Raw genomic sequence first — 23,182 nt, forward strand, 5'->3', positions numbered from 1 at the left:
TGGGAGATCACTTACAGTAGATAGAAGCTCCGCAAAGTGGAAATGATTCACCTTGTCCAGGGAACCTGCACTTTGTGCTTTTCCAGTCGATAGTATCCCTCTTCCGTGCTCCTTACGGCTAGACTCTGATCAGGCACATCCGGGTTAAAGGGACAGTCTACACCAGAATTTTTATTGTTTTAAAAGATAGATAATCCCTTTATTACCCATTTCCCAGTTTTGCATAACCAACACAGTTATATTAATATACGTCTTACCTCTGTGATTATCTTGTATCTAAGCCTCTGCAAACTGCCCCTTTATTTCAGTTCTTTTGACAGACTTGCAGTTTAGCCAATCAGTGCCTGCTCCCAGATAACTTCGCGTGCACGAGCACAGTGTTATCTATATGAAATACATGAACTAACACCCTCTAGTGGTGAAAAACTGTTAAAATGCATTCTGAAAAGAGGTGTCCTTCAAGGTCTAAAAAATTAGCATATGAACCTCCTAGGTTAAGCTTTCAACTAAGAATACCAAGAGAACAAAGCAAAATTGGTGATAAAAGTAAATTGGAAAATAATTACATGCCCTATCTGAATCATGAAAGTTTATTTTGGCCTAGACTGTCCCTTTAAGGTAAGGGGTCAGAGCCCTGGTACATGTTAATGAGGGCCCAGTGGAGTAGTTCAAAGCAAGACATCAAAAGAAAAAGCAATCCAGAGCGGCTCACTCAAAAACATACGCTTTAATCGTTAAAAGTTAACCAACGTGGGCTAGCAGCATACAAGGATTAAAATGCAGATACAAAGCAGCAGTACAGCACACATCCCAACCTAGGACGCATTTCGGGATTGCCCCGTACTCACAGAAGGTCAGGTGAAAGCTATAAAGGTAACACCTGATCAGTAAACACCGGAGTTTCTTAAACAATCTTAAAGTGATAGCATATATCATATATTGTGTAAATACCATGTATATTGTAATATGTCAATACATATCAAATTGCTTAACAAAAGAACACAGTCATATGTCTAAACACTTAGAGATAAAGATTACCATTTTGTCACTCTCATAAATAATACATTCAATACTGATAAATATACAACAGTGATCTACCAGCTGTAAACTTAATGGGTTCATACACACATATTATTAATTCTCATATATAAATGCATATGGGCACAACATTAACAATATTATAACAGTAAATAATTAATCAAAAATTGACTAAAATAGTTCAACTTTGTACGTGATATATATATATATATAGTCTTCCCTACATGATGACTTCTAGATAGATCAAATTGATCAAAAATGAACAGAAATAAAGATATTTTACAAAAGCCTGTAACAGAAAAACATATGAAAACATATAAGCATGGTCAAGGATTTAATCGAAAGCAAGGGAGATGTTCACAGAGGAGTTTAAGTTAGATTACATAAATTAATTTAATTTTCCCAATGATTCATGATGTCATAGACTGAATTAAAGCCCTTGGGGTACCTAGTTTTTAATTTAAAAATCCAAAAAGTCTCTCTACGATATAGTTCCTTAATCCTATCACCTCCTCTTTTAGGGCGATATACCATTTCAGTGGAGAATAAATAGGAGCGCCTAGGGCTTAGGTATGGTCAGGGATCACACCGTGATAAAAATGTATTACTTTATTACACTATCTCAATATAACAAAAATAGTCAAAATATTAGAATAAAAGAAATGCGACCTTTAATTTGAACAAGATATTTGGACCCTTGTTAAAGGATCTTAACTAAACTGGATCAATTTCTCTTCTGGTTGTGACAGATGTAAAAATTAGAACAAGTGGTGTGCTTGATTGCAATAAAACATTAAAACACTGCTGTGCTTAATCACACTAATAAATTAGTTTAACTTGATTTACACAACATGTGGTACATATAATTGTGACAAATGATGAAATCAGTGATTAGAAAATTAGTGTAAAAAACTGTGGTTCAAAAATAATACCAAACAGAAACGTGGTGAAAAATCCACAAGCGAAAAATTCACAAGAAAAAATTCAATTATTTAAAATCGAAAGATCAAAAAAATCGAAAAATGATGAAAAAATGAAAATAAAATTATTCAAAAAATGAAAAAATAAAAGACAAAACCGGTTCGTCAAAAAAGTGAAATAACAAATATGTGCTCAGAAAGATTGAGTGATAAATTGTGTCACAATGATAATAGTGATTATTATTCAGGTCTATAATCAACCATAATACAGACTCCTAATATGAAATGCTCATATAATATGCACTGATGTAGACCCAATCAGCAGATCAAAAAACAATGTAGTAACGGTGTTTCCGTTACCAATATAGGGCTAAAAGAATTGCAATATTGCTGATAAAAGATTTCAAATATGTCAACGAATTATTACAAATATGCGATATAATAAATATTAAAAATTAAAAAATTCTATAGAATGTCCAAATGATTAGTCCAATTGGAAATAATCCAAACTTTTGAAAACTGTCAGAGGGGAATAAAAACAATGTCCTTAGATGCTGTCCTGATCCAGAATCCTAATCTTTACAACAAGGACCTGAAAACAAAACAGAAAAAATCCTCACAAAAAGGGCCTATAGGGAGAAGTCTAATGGTAATCAAACTCACCCTAAGAGCCAAAAGATCCTGGTACTGATGAAGCCTCACAAATCTCTACGCGTTTCGGCCCTGCAGCGGGGCCTTTCTCAAGATATCTTGAGAAAGGCCCCGCTGCAGGGCCGAAACACGTAGAGATTTGTGAGGCTTCATCAGTACCAGGATCTTTTGGCTCTTAGGGTGAGTTTGATTACCATTAGACTTCTCCCTATAGGCCCTTTTTGTGAGGATTTTTTCTGTTTTGTTTTCAGGTCCTTGTTGTAAAGATTAGGATTCTGGATCAGGACAGCATCTAAGGACATTGTTTTTATTCCCCTCTGACAGTTTTCAAAAGTTTGGATTATTTCCAATTGGACTAATCATTTGGACATTCTATAGAATTTTTTAATTTTTAATATTTATTATATCGCATATTTGTAATAATTCGTTGACATATTTGAAAGCTTTTATCAGCAATATTGCAATTCTTTTAGCCCTATATTGGTAACGGAAACACCGTTACTACATTGTTTTTTGATCTGCTGATTGGGTCTACATCAGTGCATATTATATGAGCATTTCATATTAGGAGTCTGTATTATGGTTGATTATAGACCTGAATAATAATCACTATTATTGTGACACAATTTATCACTCAATCTTTCTGAGCACATATTTGTTATTTCACTTTTTTGACGAACCGGTTTTGTCTTTTATTTTTTCATTTTTTGAATAATTTTATTTTCATTTTTTCATCATTTTTCGATTTTTTTTGATCTTTCGATTTTAAATAATTGAATTTTTTCTTGTGAATTTTTCGCTTGTGGATTTTTCACCACGTTTCTGTTTGGTATTATTTTTGAACCACAGTTTTTTACACTAATTTTCTAATCACTGATTTCATCATTTGTCACAATTATATGTACCACATGTTGTGTAAATCAAGTTAAACTAATTTATTAGTGTGATTAAGCACAGCAGTGTTTTAATGTTTTATTGCAATCAAGCACACCACTTGTTCTAATTTTTACATCTGTCACAACCAGAAGAGAAATTGATCCAGTTTAGTTAAGATCCTTTAACAAGGGTCCAAATATCTTGTTCAAATTAAAGGTCGCATTTCTTTTATTCTAATATTTTTGACTATTTTTGTTATATTGAGATAGTGTAATAAAGTAATACATTTTTATCACGGTGTGATCCCTGACCATACCTAAGCCCTAGGCGCTCCTATTTATTCTCCACTGCTATAAACTCCCAGACCTAATAGGGGGTCTTCCTAATAGTGTAGCCGGTATTTGGTCTTAGGCGCCGTCCGCCCTCTCACCCATTACACGATATACCATTTCAATTGCTTTCCATCTCAAGGACTCCACTGATTGATTGTGGTAATGAATAAAATGGGTGTCTAGGGCTGAACACTCTTTTTTGCAATTTATATTGCTTAGATGTTCACGTATACAGGACCTCACTTCCCTAGTAGTGAGGCCCACATATTGAAGTTTACAAGTTACACATGAGATAAGATAAATGATGTATTCCATACTACAATTAATACATTGTGATGTTTCATATCCATCTCCTGTAACATAGGACTTAAAGTGTGAAGATGGCTCAATATAATCACAGGCTTTACACCTTGAGTTACCACATTTAAAGGTACCCTTGTGTGTTAGCCAACTGCTTTTAACACCTGCTTTCGGTAATACAGTGGGTGAAAGAATGTTACCTAAGGTCCCACTACGTCTGTAGGATAATCTACATCCCCTCTCCAATCGGAGTATACCATTTTTTTACTTCTGTTAGTTTGCTTCCTTCTCTTGGTATCCTTTCTTAAAAATCATACCTATGTAAGCAAATCAATGCACTATGGGAAGCTAGCTGCTTATTGGTGGCTACACATATGACTGTTGTCATGAGGTCACCTGATGTGTTTAGCTAGCTTCCAGTAGTACATAGGTGCTTCTACAAAGTATATAACAAGAGATACAGTGAATTATTGTTTATTAAAGCAGGTCAACAGGTAAAGCCAGCAGGACTTGGTTTGTATGGAAAAAGGTTGAGCTATTTATACCATTAGTTGGATCATTTGTAATCTAGATAATGTTTTACAGTTGTGAAGAATCTCTAGAAGGATTTAACTAAGCAAGAAACTGTTAAAATGTTCCTTACATTAAAGTACATGTATACATTTACAAGCAAATGCTTCATAGCTTTGAAGGGCATGAAACCCAACATTTTTCTTTCATGATTTAGGTAGGACATACAACTTTCCAGTTCACTCATATTATCAAATTTGTTTCATTCATAAAGTCTAATTATGACTTTACTGTCCCTTTAATATGCATATTGGAGAGAAGAGAAAGAGGTTTAAGTATAATAAGGTATTACATATGTCTTGGGGTCATGATCTGTGAGGATATGAGGTTCAGAAGAGTGTATTTGCATAAATAGTGGTTGATTCGGTACACAGACTTAGAGGCGCTAAGTACAATTATTGTAATCTCATATTTTTTTTTATTACCACTCATCTGCCTTGACTTAATGCTTAAAGGGACATTATACACTAGATTTTTCTTTGCATAAATGTTTTGTAGATGATCCATTTATATAGCCCATACAGCAATAATATTGCTCTGATTTTCAGACACTTACTAAGCCCCAAAGTTTTAGGAGAATACCGATGTCTACCTACTCCAGCTTGCTTCCGTTTGTGTAAAGGTCTTTTCATATGCAGGGGAAGGGGGAGTGTGTCTTTCCCACTTGCAGTGGGTCTTCCAGCTACCTTTCTAACAGAGCCATTTTTTTAAATGGTTTTATAGTGGATTTTTATATCAGTATCTGTGCATATTCTTCTTTATAGTAGTGTCTATTACATGCAGTTATATGAAAATTGGTGTATCCTGTCCCTTTAAACAGCCTGGCTACCATGTTGCTATTGTAGTTTTACAAGCTAAGCCCCATGCTTTCATCTTCTCACACTCTCTTTATTACAAGTTATTTGTCTGTTGACAATAACACAAAAAGGAATTGGGGTTCAGAAGCCAGTGTCATTTCTTTCTGAATTGTGGAAGGAAACATTTGTGGTTTTATGTCCCTTTATTTCTGCAGTCACACATTTTTTGAGAATGACAAAACCAAGAATGTGTGTTTTCTTACGAATAAAACAATTGGCCAACTTAATCTTATATAAACCTCTAGGAGAGCATGACATTGTGAATGGACTAATGGAATGGCCTAATGCTATATAATTAAAAATGAATCCTTTATTTCAGATTTAATAACCTTTGGATCTTAAAGTGACGGTAAACTCTCCCTTTTATAAAATCAGATCTGGAATGTTAGTGATATTTTAGATGTAGTTTCTTTCATCAGTTATAATGAAGTTGCGCTATAACTTACTTTTTAATGTAGATATGAAATTCAAATTCCCTGCGCTCAGTCGCCCACTTCAAAAGTCGATGATGTTAATTCTCCACTTTTTAGTTTGACTTATTCCAATATACTGTGTCTGTATGTTTTAAATGTGTGGTTCTGTGTTTATGTATGTTTAAATGTAGCATTCCGAAATAAAGTTTATCCTTTTTGAAATGTGTTCATATTTTGTGTAATAAAAAAAAATAAAAAAATAAAAATATATATATATAGTTTCAGTTACTTGTTACGCCAGCAGCAGAGTATAACATTTATGAGAAACTGCATTTTCAGGTTTATTTGTGTATCTGAAGTAGCTGTTTTTGTGCCTTTTAAACCACAACCTATTACAATGGGTTGAACTTAAAGGTAATGTCAGATCTCATTATGTTATCACTGTGTACACACACTTGCTTCCTTATCTTATATTTGTCTGGAAACCCAAATCTCAATAAATTAATGAGAATAAGGGAAAACTATCATTTTATTACTTAAAGGGCCAGTATGCAGAAAACTTTTTATAATGCTAATGGAAACATCCACAGTGAGTATGTAACTTGATCACAAGGTCATGGGTTTAAATTATGCTATTAAATAAAAAAATTATATTTTACCTTACAGGGGCAGCTTCTGGTTGATGCCTCCACACTCTGCCCTTAGTAGGGCCGAGCAAACACACAATGTCAGCACACCTCATGTCCAATAGCGTAGGGTATGGTAATTTTGTTTTATACGCCTCTATTACAAGCATGCATGCCCTAGTGTTGACGTTCTGGAGCTTGCGCGGCTACAGCTTTCTCTTCGCACATTTGTACGTACTGAGTGACGCGCTTGGTCACAACAACCCATCGTGCATGCGCTTTCACTATAGAGAAGCGCTTGTGACAGGCATACAGCTTGTGTGTACTTGGACCAGTATGTTACTTTTTGAGATACATTATCTTGGGCAGAGATGACAAGAAAAGTTAAGATAAAGGAGCACGCCTAAGTGCAGTGCTAAAGATGTGATGTAGAAAGAGTCAGGATAAATGAGGTCCCTAGAGTGCAGTGCCGCAGAGGTGATGAAGGGGGAGTCAGAACTAGGAAGCACCCTAGAGCCACTATCAAAAGAGATGGCAAGTTACATGCAGATACACTGTGTACAAGCTTTTATCATGCTTGCAGTGCCACAGACGTCATTGTTGACGTCACAGGGGAATCCTCACATGCGCACTGGGGCGCAAGAAACTTGTTGAGAGAGACTGGGGCAAGTGGCTTAGAGAAGGGAGGGGGAAGGAGAGGGAAGCCAGGGTTGACGATCGTCTCTAAGCAAGCAGCTTGGGTTTGGAGAGCAATGTGAAAAACTGCATCTTTATTATTTAAAAAAATATATATACACACGCTTCCAATAAGTTTACCAATTCACTTACATGCGTAACTTAATAAATTAAAAACGTTAGTCCACACAAAATTTTGATGTAGAATGTCCCTTTAACTATCCTGCACCCCACTGGGAGTGTATTTTATTCTGCTGGATGTGTTTACTTAGGCTTATCAATAGCCTAGACTCCAGTAAAGAAACTTTCATAGTGTGGGGATCCCACAGGCTAAATCGGCTATTTCAAATACTCGAGCAGGTAAAATGGATCATTGGGAACAATTAAAGGAGAGACATTTTTTGGGTGAAGTTTCCCTTTTAAATTTGTGTAGTTTTAGTTTCTTCTTCTCTAAACCTGATTCAGAAGCTATAGGAAACCCCATTTACTACATTGCATACAGATAAATGGTACAGCTACTACAGACCATTAGTATATATTATATGCTTGCTGAAAGACATTCCATATAACTTCTCAAAAAATATTCCCACAGACATTTAATGGTGAATTTTCCACCAAAAAATTCTTAGGTTTTAAACTCTAATGGAATATACTTACATTTTACAGAAAAAAAGGAAGCAATACTCATTGAACACATCTAATGCTTCTATAGAGCCAAAGTCCATTTTAGTTAGAAAAACATAGTGAGAAACCTTGACCATTTTGCAGAGAATGTGAACATTGAACGTAAAATGATTTATTTTGTTCTTTGTGTGTATAAACCTCATAGTACCATTTACAATAAGTATTCTAAAGCTTAGAAAGACAAACTTGATCTAGTAAAGGTAATATAGCCCACCCTGCTCGTAAAAATATTGAGCTTTGACCACAAAAAAAAATCCAAGATTATTATTAATACAATAAAAATTGCTAAACAAAATCTCGCTATGATAGTGGATATCTCCATAGTAGCACCTGATGAGTCAGTCTAAATACCACTAAGCTTTTCAACTGGTATCAGGTCACAGAAACAGGGATGTTTGTCGCCCTTACAGTTTCCACCTATAACTCAATCCAACACAATAGTATGTTTTGGAAACAAAATGAGGGCGCCACATAGCATATCCTGTGCACAAAGAAGAAAATTATTCTTCTAATATAGATAATCTTACTGCCAAAACACCAAACAAATAGGGTCTATGCATGGTCTGGAAATCACTCTAGACTTAGCTGCAATCACTTGATGAAACAGCTCGGTGACATTAAAAGGACAGTCTACACCAGAATTTGTATTGTTTTAAAAGATAGATACTTCCTTTATTACCCATTCCCCAGTTTTGCATAACCAACAAAGTTGTTATATTTATATACTTTTTACCTCTGTGATTATCTTGTCTGTAAGCCTCTGCAAACTGCCCCTTTATTTCAGTTCTTTTGACAGACTTGCAGTTTAGCCAATCGGTGCTGGCTCCCAGGTAACTTCACGTGCATGAGCACAGTGTTATCTATATGAAACACATGAACTAACACCCTCTAGTGGTGAAAAACTGTTAAATGCATTCTGAAAAGAGGTGGCCTTTAAGGTCTAAGAAATTAGCATATGAACCTCCTAGGTTAAGCTTTCAACTAAGAATACCAAGAGAACAAAGCAAAATTGGTGATAAAAGTAAATTGGAAAATTGTTTAAAATTACATGCCCTATCTAAATCAAGAAAGTTTATTTTGGACTAGACTGTCCCTTTAACCCCTTAGTGACCAGAGCACTTTTCCATTTTCTGTCCGTTTGGGACCAAGGCTATTTTTACATTTTTGCGGTGTTTGTGTTTAGCTGTAATTTTCTTCTTACTCATTTACTGTACCCACACATATTATATACCGTTTTTCTCGCCATTAAATGGACTTTCTAAAGATACCATTATTTTCATCATATCTTATAATTTACTATAAAAAAAAATGATAAAATATGAGGAAAAATGGAAAAAAACACACTTTTTCTAACTTTGACCCCCAAAATCTGTTACATATCTAAAACCACCAAAAAACACCCATGCTAAATAGTTTCTAAATTTTGTCCTGAGTTTAGAAATACCCAATGTTTACATGTTCTTTGCTTTTTTTGCAAGTTATAGGGCCATAAATACAAGTAGCACTTTGCTATTTCCAAACCATTTTTTTCCAAAATTAGCGCTAGTTACATTAGAACACTGATATCTTTCAGGAATCCCTGAATATCCCTTGACATGTATATATTTTTTTTTAGTAGACATCCCAAAGTATTGATCTAGGCCAATTTTGGTATATTTCATACCACCATTTCACCGCCAAATGCGATCAAATACAAAAAATTGTTCACTTTTTCACAAATTTTTTCACAAACTTTAGGTTTCTCACTGAAATCATTTACAAACAGCTTGTGCAATTATGGCATAAATGGTTGTAAATTCTTCTCTGGGATCCCCTTTGTTCAGAAATAGCACACATATATGGCTTTGGCGTTGCTTTTTGGTAATTAGAAGGCCGCTAAATGCCACTGCGCACCACAAGTGTATCATGCCCAGCAGTTAAGGGGTTAATTAGGGAGCTTTTAGGGAGCTTGTAGGGTTAATTTTAGCTTTAGTGTAGTGTAGTAGACAACCCCAAGTATTGATCTAGGCACATTTTGGTATATTTCATGCCACCATTTCACCGCCAAATGCGATCAAATTAAAAAAAACGTAAAATTTTTCACAATTTTAGGTTTCTCACTGAAATCATTTACAAACAGCTTGTGCAATTATGGCACAAATGGTTGTAAATGCTTGTCTGGGATCCCCTTTGTTCAGAAATAGCAGACATATATGACTTTGGCGTTGCTTTCTGGTAATTAGAAGGCCACTAAATCCTGTTGCGCCTCACACGTGTATTATGGCTAGCAGTGAAAGGGTTAATTAGGGAGTTTGTAGTGAGCTTGCAGGGTTAATTTTAGCTTTAGTGTAGAGATCAGCCTCCCATCTGACACATCCCACCCCCTGATCCCTCCCAAACAGCTCCCTTCCCTCCCCCACCCCACAATTGTCCCCGCCATCTTAAGTACTGGCAGAAAGTCTGCCAGTACTAAAATAAAAGGGTTTTAAAAAAAAAATGAAATTTTCTCCAACATAGGTGTGTCCGGTCCACGGCGTCATCCTTACTCGTGGGATATTCTCTTCCCCAACAGGAAATGGCAAAGAGCCCAGCAAAGCTGGTCACATGATCCCTCCTAGGCTCCGCCTTCCCCAGTCATTCTCTTTGCCGTTGTACAGGCAACATCTCCACGGAGATGGCTGAGTTTTTTGGTGTTTAAATGTAGTTTTTATTCTTCAATCAAGAGTTTGTTATTTTAAAATAGTGCTGGTATGTACTATTTACTCTGAAACAGGAAAGAGATGAAGATTTCTGTTTGTAAGAGGAAATTGATTTTAGCAACTGTTACTAAAATCGATGGCTGTTTCCACACAGGACTGTTGAGAGGAATTAACTTCAGTTGGGGGAAACAGTGAGCAGACTTTTGCTGCTTGAGGTATGACACATTTCTAACAAGACTCGGTAATGCTGGAAGCTGTCATTTTCCCTATGGGAACCGGTAAGCCATTTTCTTAGTTTAAGTAAAAGAATAAAGGGCTTCATTAGGGCTTAAAAAACTGGTAGACATTTTTCTGGGCTAAAACGATTACTTTACTAAGTATATTTGGCAGATTATTACTTTTAATAGTTGTTAAATCTTGGGGATTGTTTTAATAAAAACGGCAGGCACTGTATTGGACACCTTTTTCACTGGGGGCCTTTTCTAGTCATAGACAGAGCCTCATTTTCGCGCCTCTAATGCGCAGTTGTTTTTGGAAAGCATGGCATGCAGATGCATGTGTGAGGAGCTAAGAACCACTGAAAAAGCTTATAGAAGGCATCATTTGGTATCGTATTCCCCTCTGGGCTTGGTTGGGTCTCAGCAAAGCAGATACCTGGGACTGTATAGGGGTTAAATGTAAAAACGGCTCCGGTTCCGTTATTTTAAGGGTTAAAGCTTTCAAATTTGGTGTGCAATACTTTTAAGGCTTTAAGTTACTGTGGTGAAATTTTGGTGAAATTTGAACAATTCCTTCATACTTTTTCACATATTCAGTAATAAAGTGTGTTCAGTTTGAAATTTAAAGGGACAGTAACGGTTTTATTGTAAAACATTTTTTGTGCTTTGTTGACAAGTTTAAGCCTGTTTAACATGTCTGAACCATCAGATAACGATGTTCTATATGTATGAAAGCCAATGTGTCTCCCCATTTAAATATATGTGATATATTTGTGTCATAATGTCCAAACAAAGTAGGGATAATAATGCCATAGATATGATATTGCCCAAGATGATTCCTCTAATGAGGGGAGTAAGCATGGTACTGCATCATCCCCTTCTGTGTCTACACCAGTTTTGCCCACACAAGAGGCCCCTAGTACATCTAGTGCGCCAATACTTATTACCATACAACAATTAATGGCTGTAATGGATAATTCTATTGCATGCATTTTTTCCAAAATGCCTACTTATCAGAGAAAGCGTGATTGCTCTGTTTTAAACACTGAAGAGCAAGAGGACGCTGATGATATCTGTTCTGACATACCCTCACACCTATCTGAAGGGGCCAGGAGGGAGGTTTTGTCTGAGGGAGAAATTTCAGATTCAGGGAAAATTTCTCAACAAGCAGAACCTGATATTGTAACTTTTAAATTTAAATTTCAACATCTCCACGCACTACTTAAGGAGGTATTATCTACTCTGGATGATTGTGACAATTTGGTCATTCCAGAGAAATTAGGTAAGATGGACAAGTTCCTAGAGGTTCCGGTGCCCCCCGATGTTTTTCCTATACCCAAGCGGGGGGCGGACATAGTAAATAAGGAGTGGGAAAGGCCCGGCATACCTTTTGTCCTCCCCCTATATTTAAGAAATTAGTTCCTATAGTCGACCCCAGAAAGGACTTATAGCATACAGTCCCCAAGGTCGAGGGGGCGGTTTCTACTCTAAACAAACGCACTTCTATTCCTATAGAAGATAGTTGTGCTTTCGAGATCCTATGGATTAAAGGTTAGAGGGTTTGCTTAAAAAGATGTTTGTTCAGCAAGGTTACCTTCTACAACCAATTTCATGCATTGTTCCTGTCACTACAGCTGCGTGTTTCTGGTTCGAAGAACTAGAAAAGTCGCTCAATAAAGAATCTTCGTACGAGGAGGTTTTGGACAGAGTTCAAGCTCTTAAATTGGCTAACTCTTTTTTATTTTAGATGCCGCTTTGCAATTAGCTAGATTAGCGGCGAATAATTCAGGGTTTGCTATCGTGGCGCGCAGAGCGCTTTTGCTTAACATCCCTTTCAAGGGTAAAACACTGTTTGACCCTGACTTGAAAGAGATTATTTCAGACATCACTGGGGGAAAGGGCAACGCCCTTCCTCTGGATAGGTCTTTTAAGGCTAAAAAGAGGCCAAATTTTCGTCCCTTTCGCAGAAACGGACCAGCCTCAAATTCTACACCCTCTAAGCAAGAGGGTAATACTTCTCAAACCAAGCCAGCCTGGAGGCCGATGCAAGGCTGGAACAAGGGTAAGCAGGCCAAGTCACCTGCCACTGCTACCAAAACAGCGTGAAGTGTTGGCCCCCGATCTGGGAAGGATCTGGTGGGGGGCAGACTTTCTCTCTTTGCTCAGGCTGGGGCAAGAGATGTTCAGGATCCTTGGGCGCTAGAAATAGTTTCTCAAGGTTATCTCCTGGAATTCAGGGAACTACCCCCAAGGGGAAGGTTCCACGGGTCTCAATTATCTTCGAACAGGCATTCTTACACTGTGTAGAAGACCTGTTAAGCATGGGAGTGATTCATCCTGTTCCATTAGGAGAACAAGGGATGGGTTTTTACTCCAACCTGTTCATAATTCCCAAAAAAGAGGGAACATTCAGACCTATTTTAGATCTCAAGATTCTAAACAAGTTTCTAAGGGTTTCATCATTCAAAATGGAAACCATTCAAACGATCCTTCCTACCATCCAGGAAGGTCAATTCATGACCACGGTGGACTTAAAGGATGCGTACCTACGTATTCCTATCCACAAGGAACATTTTCGGTTCCTAAGGTTCGTCTTTCTGGACAAGCATTACCTGTGGCACTTCCATTCGGATTAGCCACTGCTCCAAGGATTTTCACAAGGGTACTAGGGTCCCTTCTAGCGGTGCTAAGACCAAGGGGCATTACAGTAGTACCTTACGTGGACGACATCCTGATTCAAGTGTCGTCTCTGTCAAAAGCAAGGGCTCATACGGACATTGTCCTAGCCTTTCTCAGATCTCACAGGTGGAAAGTGAACATAGAAAAAAGTTCTCTGTCCCCGTCAACAAGAGTTCCCTTCTTGGGAACAATAATAGTTTCCTTAGAAATGAAGGTTTTTCTGACAGAGGCCAGAAAATCAAAACTTCTAAGCTCTTGTCAGGTACTTCATTCTGTTCTTCTTCCTTCCATAGCGCAGTCCATGGAAGTAATAGGTTTGATGGTTGCGGCAATGGACATAGTTCCTTTTGCACGAATTCATCTAAGACCATTGCACCTGTGCATGCTCAGACAGTGGAATGGGGATTATACAGACTTGTCTCCGACGATACAAGTAGATCAAATAACCAGAGATTCACTCCGTTGGTGGCTGACCCTGGACAACCTGTCACAGGGAATGAGCTTCCGCAGACCAGAATAGGTCATTGTCACGACCGACGCCAGTCTGGTGGGCTGGGGCGCGGTCTGGGAACCCCTGAAAACTCAGGGTCTATGGTTTCGGGAAGACTCTCTTCTCCCGATAAACATAATGGAACTGAGAGCGATATTCAATGCTCTCAAGGCTTGGCCTCGACTAGCAAAGGCCAAATTCATAAGGTTTCAATCAGACATCATGACGACTGTTACATATATCAACCATCAGGGGGTAACAAGGAGTTCCCTGGCGATGGAGGAGCATCCGGGGGAGTGGGAACTCCATCTGGAAATCTTTGCCCAAATAACTCAATTATGGGGCATTCCAGACATGGTTCTGATGGCCTCTCGTCAGAACTTCATGGTCCCTTGTTACGGGTCCAAATCCAGGGATCCCAAGGCGACTCTATTGGATACAATAGTAGCACCTTGGATCTTCAACCTAGCTTATGTATTCCCACCGTTTCCTCTCATTCCCAGGCTGGTAGCCAGGATCAATCTGGAGAGGGCTTCGGTGACCTTGATAGTTCCTGTGTGGCCACGCAGGACTTGGTATGCAGACCTGGTGAATGTGTCATCGGCTCCACCATGGAAGCTACCTTTGAGACAGGACCTTCTTATTCAGGGTCCATTCGAACATCCGAATCTGGTTTTCCTCCAACTGACTGCTTGGAGTTTGAACGCTTGATTTTATCAAAGCGTGGGTTTTCAGATTCTGTAATAGATACTCTTATTCAGGCTAGAAAGCCTGTAACTAGAAAAATTTACCATAATATATGGAAAAAATATATCTGTTGGTGTGAATCTAAAGGATTCCCATGGAACAAGATAAAAATTCCTAAGATTCTTTCCTTTCTACAAGAAGGTTTGGAGAAAGGATTTTCTGCGAGTTCTCTGAAGGGACAGATCTCTGCTTTATCTGTTTTACTTCACAAAAGGCTGGCAGCTGTGCCAGACGTTTAAGCGTTTGTTCAGGCTCTGGTTAGAATCAAGCCTGTTTACAGACCTTTGACTCTTCCCTGGAGTCTTAATCTAGTTCTTTCAGTTTTTCAAGGGGTTCCGTTTGAACCCTTACATTCCGTAGATATTAAGTTATTATCTTGGAAAGTTTTGTTTTAGGTTGCAATTTCTTCCGCTAGAAGAGTTTCTGAGTTATCTGCTCTGCAGTGTTCTCCGCCCTATCTGGTCCATGCAGATAAGGTGGTTTTTACGTACTGAGCCTGGTTTTCTTCCGAAGGTTGTTTCCAACAAAAATATTAACCAGGAGATAGTTGTACCTTCTTTGTGTCCGAATCCAGTTTCATAGAAGGAACGTTTGTTACACAATTTGGACGTTGTCCGTGCTCTAAAATTCTATTTAGATGCTACAAAGGATTTCAGTCAAACATCTTCCTTGTTTGTTGTTTATTCTGGTAAAAGGAGAGGTCAAAAAGCAACTTCTACCTCTCTATCTTTTTGGCTTAAAATCATCATCAGATTGGCTTATGAGACTGCCGGACGGCAGCCTCCTGAAAGAATCACAGCTCATTCCACTAGGGCCGTGGCTTCCACATGGGCCTTTAAGAACGAGGCTTCTGTTGATCAGATATGTAAGGCAGCGACTTGGTCTTCACTGCACACTTTTACCAAATTTTACAAATTTGATACTTTTGCTTCTTCTGAGGCTATTTTTGGGAGAAAGGTTTTGCAAACCGTGGTGCCTTCCATCTAGGTGACCTGATTTGCTCCCTCCCATCATCCGTGTCCTAAAGCTTTGGTATTGGTTCCCACAAGTAAGGATGACGCAGTGGACCGGACACACCTATGTTGGAGAAAACAGAATTTATGTTTACCTGATAAATTACTTTCTCCAACGGTGTGTCCGGTCCACGGCCGCCCTGGTTTTTTAATCAGGTCTGATGATTTATTTTCTTTAACTACAGTCACCACGGTATCATATGATTTCTCCTATGCAAATATTCCTCCTTTACGTCGGTCGAATGACTGGGGAAGGCGGAGCCTAGGAGGGATCATGTGACCAGCTTTGCTGGGCTCTTTGCCATTTCCTGTTGGGGAAGAGAATATCCCACGAGTAAGGATGACGCCGTGGACCGGACACACCGTTGGAGAAAGTAATTTATCAGGTAAACATAAATTCTGTTTTTTTTTATAGCATATTTACATATGCTACTGTGTAGGATCCCCCCCTTAGCCCCCAACCTCCCTGATCCCCCCCAAAACCGCTCTCTAACCCTCCCCTCTGCCTTAATGGGGGCCATCTTGGGTACTGGCAGCTGTCTGCCAGTACCCAGTTTACAATAAAAAGTGCTTTTTTTTTTTGTTTTTTTGTTTTTTTTCTGTAGTGTAGCTTCCCCCCCCCCACCCCCCACAGACAAACCCCCACCACCTTGCTGATTGTTTCAATTTTATTTTTTTATATATTTTTTATTTCCCCATTTTCTGCAGTGTAGCGGTTCCCACCCGCTCCCTCCCCGTGCACGCGCCCGCCCCCACCCTCCCGTGCACGCGCGCGCGCCCCCAGCCACCCCCGCCCACGATCCCGCCCCCCTTCACATCCACATGGCCATCGATGGCCGCCACCCGCCTCCCGGTCCGGCTCCCACCCACCAACGCAGGTAGCCACCGATCTCCGGTGCAGAGAGGGCCACAGAGTGGCTCTCTCTGCACCGGATGACTTAAAAAGGTTATTGCAGGATGCCTCCATATCGAGGCATCTGGAAGCGAGCAGGATCGCTTCCAGCTGCTTTCCACACTGAGGACGTGCAGGGTACGTTCTCAGGCATTAACTGCCTTTTTTCTGAGGACGTACCCTGCACGTCCTCAGTCGTTAAGGGGTTAAGTAACAATATAACTAACAAGCAAACACGCTACCTGCAAAAATGCTCCCGTGCTGCTAAACGTGCCTGGAGGAAATCCCGCTCTGAATCAGATTTCCTCCACTATAAGTTCAATTTTTATTCTTACTCCTCTGCCCTTCACTTAGCCAAGCAAACCTACTGATCTGCTCTTATATCTACTCATGCCTCAAACCCTAAACGTCTCTTTTCCATTTTCAAAACTCTCCTTTATCCACCTGCACCACCCCCTTCATCTGCCTTTAGTGCTCAAGACCTGGCAGACTACTTTTTCAACAAAATAATTACCATCCAAAGTAATATCCCAACACAAGACTGCAACCTTCCATCTCCGCCCCCGGCAACCCCCTCCACCACTCTCAGCACCTTCCACCCTACCACTGAGAATGAAGTGAGTTCCCTATCCTCTTCCCCACACCTCACTACCTGCCCACTTGACCCCATCCCTTCACATCTAATACCTTCTCTGTCTTCTACCCTCACTCCAGCTCTTACATATTCAACCTATCCCTTACTACCGGTTCATTCCCATCTTCCTTCAAACAACCCTCCCTCGTCCCCAATTCTCCTGCAAACTACCGCCCCATATCACTGCTTCCGCTAGCTTCAAAAGTCCTGGAAAAACTAGTCTTCGATCGCTTAACCCACTTCTTGTCCTCCAACTCACTACTCGACCCCTTGCAATCTGGCTTCCGCTCCCAACACTCAACTGAGACTGCCCTCACCAAGGTTACCAATGATCTTCTTTCTGCTAGAAAAAACGGCCACTACTCAATACTTATCTTACTTGATTTGTCTGGTGCCTTTGTCACCGTTGACCATCCCCTTCTCCTACGGACTCTCAGCTCCCTTGGGCTCTCTGACACCTCACTTTCCTGGGTCCACTCTTATCTCTCTAATAGGTCCTTTTCTGTCTCCTTTTCTGGAGGTGCCGACTCCTCTCCATTGCCTCTGTCTGTTGGGGTACCTCAAGGCTCTGTTCTGGTTACTCTACTCTTCTCTATTTATACTTCCTCACTGGGTAAACTTATCAGTAGCTATGGCTTCAACTACCACCTCTATGCTGATGATACTCAGATCTACCTATCCACCCCTTCACTCTCTCCTGCTGTCCTTTCTCACATCAGTGTCTGCTTATCTGGCATTTCTTCTTGGATATCCTCTCACCACCTAAAAATCATTATGTCCAAGACTGAACTCCTTCTAATCCCCCCCCTCTAATTCTACCCCGGTTCCTAACTTTTCAATCACTGTTGGTGACACCACTATCTCCCCATCACCCCAAGTCAGCTTCCTAGGAGTTACACTTGACTCCAATCTGTCCTTCATACCCCACATCCAATTGCTCTCTTCCTCCTGTCGTAACTTCCTACGCAATATCTCCAAAATCCATCCGTTTCTTAATGCTAAAAACTACTAAACAGCTAATCCACTCCCTGGTAATCTCCCAACTTGACTACTGTAATAACCTACCAGCTGGCCTCCCTCTCTCCCGCCTCTCCCCTCTTCAATCCATCCTAAATGCCTCTGCTAGGCTAATCCACCTCTCCTGACGCTCTGTATCTGCTGCACCTCTCTGCGAGTCCCTTCACTGGCTACCCATCCACAGTAGAATTAAATTCAAAATTCTCATCCTGACCTACAAAGCCCTTACCAACGCAGCCCCCCCCCCCACCTGTCCTCACTCATCAACAAATATACTCCAGCCCGCCCCCTAAGATCCAACAATGACCTGCTCCTTGCATCTTCTTCCATCACCTCCTCCCATGCTAGGCTACAGGACTTCTCTCGTGCGGCACCAACCATCTGGAATGAACTTCCTAGAGCTGTCAGACTCTCCCCTAACCTTTCCTCCTTTAAACGCTCCATAAAGACCTTTCTGTTCATGGAAGCCTATCTCCAAATCAGTAACATATGAATTACACTTGCCTAATTGCTGCCCCCATCTAACTCCACACTAACATCATTCTCACCTTTGCAGTCCCCACCTCCTGTTTCTCACCCTCCTACCCATCTAGATTGCAAGTTCTCACGGGAACTTGTTTGTTAAACTTTGTCTGGTGTCTTTTATATTGTACTGTATTTTTATTTTTGTACCCATGGACAGCTTCAAAATCTGTTGGCGCTTTAGATATAAAGAATAATTATAATAATAAATATATTATAAACCGGTTCATGGTGTGTACATATAAATCAACTCTACACAACGTGTTTCTCAGCCCTTAGAGTAACTGACAGTTGGTTCTTTAGACATATGCCTAGTATATCAGTGTTGTGTGTACTGGCTATAAGATAGAGAGCCTTCTATGATAAATACTTTAGGGAGATGGTTGCCATTTTTATATCTGAAATATATACAAAATATCCAATACCTGTAAAATGTTCTTTGATGTTTGTAGATTTATTGTTGTTGTTATGGGCAATAGCAGCTCTTGGCATCCCCTAACATCGCAGACAAATATTATCTGGTTTTCCTGTATCAGCAACATAACATTTATTAATATTTATAAAAAGCTATATACATTTTACAGTAGCTGGTTGGTCACAATGTATGTGCTGTGTCATTTATTTTTCATCTTAAAGGGACGGTAAAGTAAAAATTTAAACTTTTATGATTCAGATAGATCATGCAATTTCAAACAACTTTCCAATTTACCTCTGTAATCAAATTTGTCTACTTCTCTAGGTATCTTTTATTGAAGAGTAAATCTAAGTAGGCTCATACGAGCTCAGGAGTGTGCATGTGTCTTTAGAAATCAATGGCAGCATTGTATAACAAAGCTACAAATAATGTTGCAAAACACTGCAGCCATAAAGTGCTAAAGACACGTGCACACTCCTGAGCTCTTATGAGCCTACCCCGTTTTACTCTTCAACAAAATATACCAAGAGAACAAAGCAAATTTGTTAACAGAAGTAAATTGGAAATTTGTTTAAAATTGCATGCTCTATCTGAATCATTAAAGTTCTCAAAATTAATTTTGACTTTACTGTCCCTTTTTAATGTCCCTTTTGAAGCTTGTGGATTTCTAAAAGTTTTAAAGTGAATGATATTAAAGGGACAGTATACACTCATTTTCATATAACTGCATGAAATAGACACTACTATAAAGAATAAGATGCACAGATACTGATATAAAAATCCAGTATAAAACTGTTTAAAAACTTACTTAGAAGCTGTCAGTTTGGCTCTGTTGAAAAGGCAGCTGGAAAGCCCACTGCAAGTGGCAAATAAGACCCCCCCCTTCCCCCTTCTTTTGTATATGAAAAGACCCTTTACACAAACAGCAGCAAGCTGGAGAAGGTAGCTGACGGTATTCACATAAAACTTTGGGGCTTGGTTAGGAGTCTGAAAATCAGAGCAATGTTATTTAAAAATAAGCAAAACTATACATTTATTTAAAAAAAAAACTTCATGGGCTTTATAAAAAGATCATCTACAAAACATTTATGCAAAGAAAAAATGAGTGTATAATGTCCCTTTTAATCCTCTGTATATAAAATTATTTATAAAATGGGCACTTTCATTCAGGAAGCGTGTTTTTAATATTTTAATGAATGAAAGTGCCCCTGTTTATAAGAATAATTGTATATACTGTGGATTAAAGTGCCAAAGTTTATAATCACTAACATGTGGTCTAGTAAAACAAAATTGCAACTTTTTTACTCCTATTTTTATAGTAACTAATTATATGAATTGTTCCTTCACTTTATTAATTGTGCAGACAAAATTTTTTTTTTTGAGAATATGTTGATACAAAAAAACACCACTTTTTGTCATGGAAAATTGTTAAACCTGTTTTTAACCCTTTCGTGCCGGGGTTAATGTGTTTACATCGGAACAACTGTTCCGATGTAAACAAATTAAAATCTCGCGATCGTGCACGTGATCACGAGATTTCAATGATGGGATCATGTCAGGGGGGCGTCCCTATGATGCTAGGCACGCCCTCCAGACCACGATCCCATCAGGGAAGCGCCAGTGGCTTCAGGAAAGCCAAGCAGTTAGGACGTTGTATTCCGTCCTTCGGAGCTAAAGTTTAAAGGTTAAAACGATTTATTCCAGCAGAAATGATTGGCTAACCGGTATAACTACTAATGCCCTATTAGTGGGCAGGGAAATGCACATATGGAAGAAAAGAACAAACAGATTTTTTTTTCATTATTATCATTTATGTAATAATAAAAGAAGCCCTATAATTCTAAAAGTTTTTGAGGTTAAAAAGATAACACGGCAACGATTTAAAATGATATGAAAGTCATGAAATTTGTATGTCTCACATGTGTAACTGTTTTTTTTTTTTTTGCTTTGTTGCAGAAAATGTCCCAGAGGAGTTAAAAGACCCATTTTACATAGATCAGTATGAGCAGGAGCACATTAAACCACCGGTCATCAAGCTGCTTCTCTCCAGCGAGCTGTACTGCCGCGTCTGCAGCCTGATTTTGAAAGGGGACCAGGTGGCGGCATTGCAGGGACACCAGCCCGTCATTCAAGCTTTATCTCGAAAAGGAATTTACGTCATGGAGAGTGAGGATGCACCGGTGTCTGAATCTGACCTCTGCTGTTCTCCAATCAAAATGGTCTGTTCTTAAAAAAAAAAAAAAAAAAAAAATCAATTATTTCATAGTGGAGTCAATTGTATTTGCACCTTTTTGTAATCTTTAAAAAAAATTTGTCCAAAGTTCACAATAGATTATTTATAGCTTTTGCATAAATGCTCAGGATAATGTTTAGTTTGGATTCTAAAGAGAAATTAACCCATTTTTGTTTATCTTTAAACACCAAACTGTTGAATCCTTTGTCCTTTTGTGTCGACGATCTGAGACAAGTGACTCCTGCAACTAATCAATATAATCTATAAATTACATTTGCACACAGTGCAGTGAGATTGCTGTAGGCCTTGACAAATTGACATATGAAGAATACATTTTTTTTTTTTTTTACTTTAAACATACAAATCTATAGTTAAATGTTGAGAAACAAAAAAATACATTAAAAATAGAGAGTAAAAAATGCCCAGCTTAGGATGACTATTCAGTCACTTGATGTTTCTTGTTTATTTAATAACATTCCTCCCTTAATTTAATTATGCAGCTGGAATCAATAAGTCAGCAGTTCTGGTTCATACTGTGTTTTAGAGGATTTACAGATATATGATTGCATATAGGGGCAAGGTGTGTGTGTGATGTGTGTCTATATCTATAATATAAATACTTTGTAAAACATGCTGCAAATCTGCCCTCTTTTTAGTCTGCCACCTGGGTGCTGATGGAATAGGTAGCCAAAATACGAAGGGAGCACTCACAGAATTTTACAACAAACATCAAAATGTATTTGGTGTTGCAAAATCAATGATGAATGGCACAGTTTGATCCATGAAATGTTTGCCGTTTATTGCACAAAGTATCCACGCATGTATTTTTTGTTAAATGATGCAATTAAGCTGTGCTTTGTATAGCAGAAAATGTTAAACTATTACAAGTATAATAAGTATTACAATGCATTCACCCGGCTGCTTCATAATTCCGTCCGGCTGGCCCTGGGTGCTAAATAGCACTCCAAAAAAGCTGTGATGTCACCAGAGCCACAGGCAGTTAACCCCCAGTCCGGAATGGGTGCAAGAAACAAGCGGGTGACATCACAGCTTTTTTGGAGTGCTATTTAGCACCCAGGGCTGGATGTTGCTGAGTCACAGGATGTGTACCTGGTCTGGTCTTGGAGTGCAGTTCCCTTCCATGTTTTGTATTTTCTCTGGGTGATTACATGCACCTGTGCACCCCTTCTTTGTTCTCAGTTTGTTTGGCTTTGTGAGCTCGCATGATGGTGTGGCTGTGTTAGGGACTCAGGCAGTGGAAAGGACCTTGACGTGGTGCCTGAGCTTTCCCATTTGGCCAGATGCGGTAACTAACCTTTCAAGTTGTGATTTTATCTTAGCTGTGAGCTAGCTGGTGAGTGCTGGTGAGTGCTGGGTGTTTCTAAGTGACTGGGGTTAACTGCCTGTGGCTCTGGTAACAGTGCAGCTTCCTGAGAGTGCTGGTTTGCACCCAGGGCTGTGCATGTTGCAGGGTCATGGGATGTGTACCCGGTCCAGCCTGAGAGTGCTGACCCCACCCATGTTTTGTATATGTTTGGGAAATTACATAAGCCTGTGCACCCTCCATTTTTTCACAGTTGTTTGATTGTGAGCCTGCATTGTGTGGCTGTTTAGGGACCCAGGTCTATTTGGAAGAAACCTTGACGAGGTACCTGGGCTTTTCCCATTTGGCCAGATGCGGTAACTAATTCTTCCATTGCTG

The 23,182-nt window shown here is 39.2% G+C and overlaps 1 protein-coding gene across 2 annotated transcripts in view; it reads left to right on the top strand.

The window, feature by feature from the left end:
- The window catches only part of CAMSAP1 (calmodulin regulated spectrin associated protein 1), a 139,479-nt gene that overhangs the window by 29,087 nt on the left and 87,210 nt on the right, over positions 1-23,182 (top strand). For both annotated transcript variants that reach the window (XM_053695738.1, XM_053695739.1), the window contains exon 3: positions 21,204-21,466. In XM_053695738.1, the coding sequence (XP_053551713.1) occupies positions 21,204-21,466 (263 nt within the window). The remainder of the gene's footprint in view (positions 1-21,203; positions 21,467-23,182) is intronic.

This window comes from Bombina bombina, chromosome 12, assembly GCF_027579735.1.
Source record: "Bombina bombina isolate aBomBom1 chromosome 12, aBomBom1.pri, whole genome shotgun sequence".
Lineage (NCBI taxonomy): Eukaryota > Metazoa > Chordata > Amphibia > Anura > Bombinatoridae > Bombina > Bombina bombina.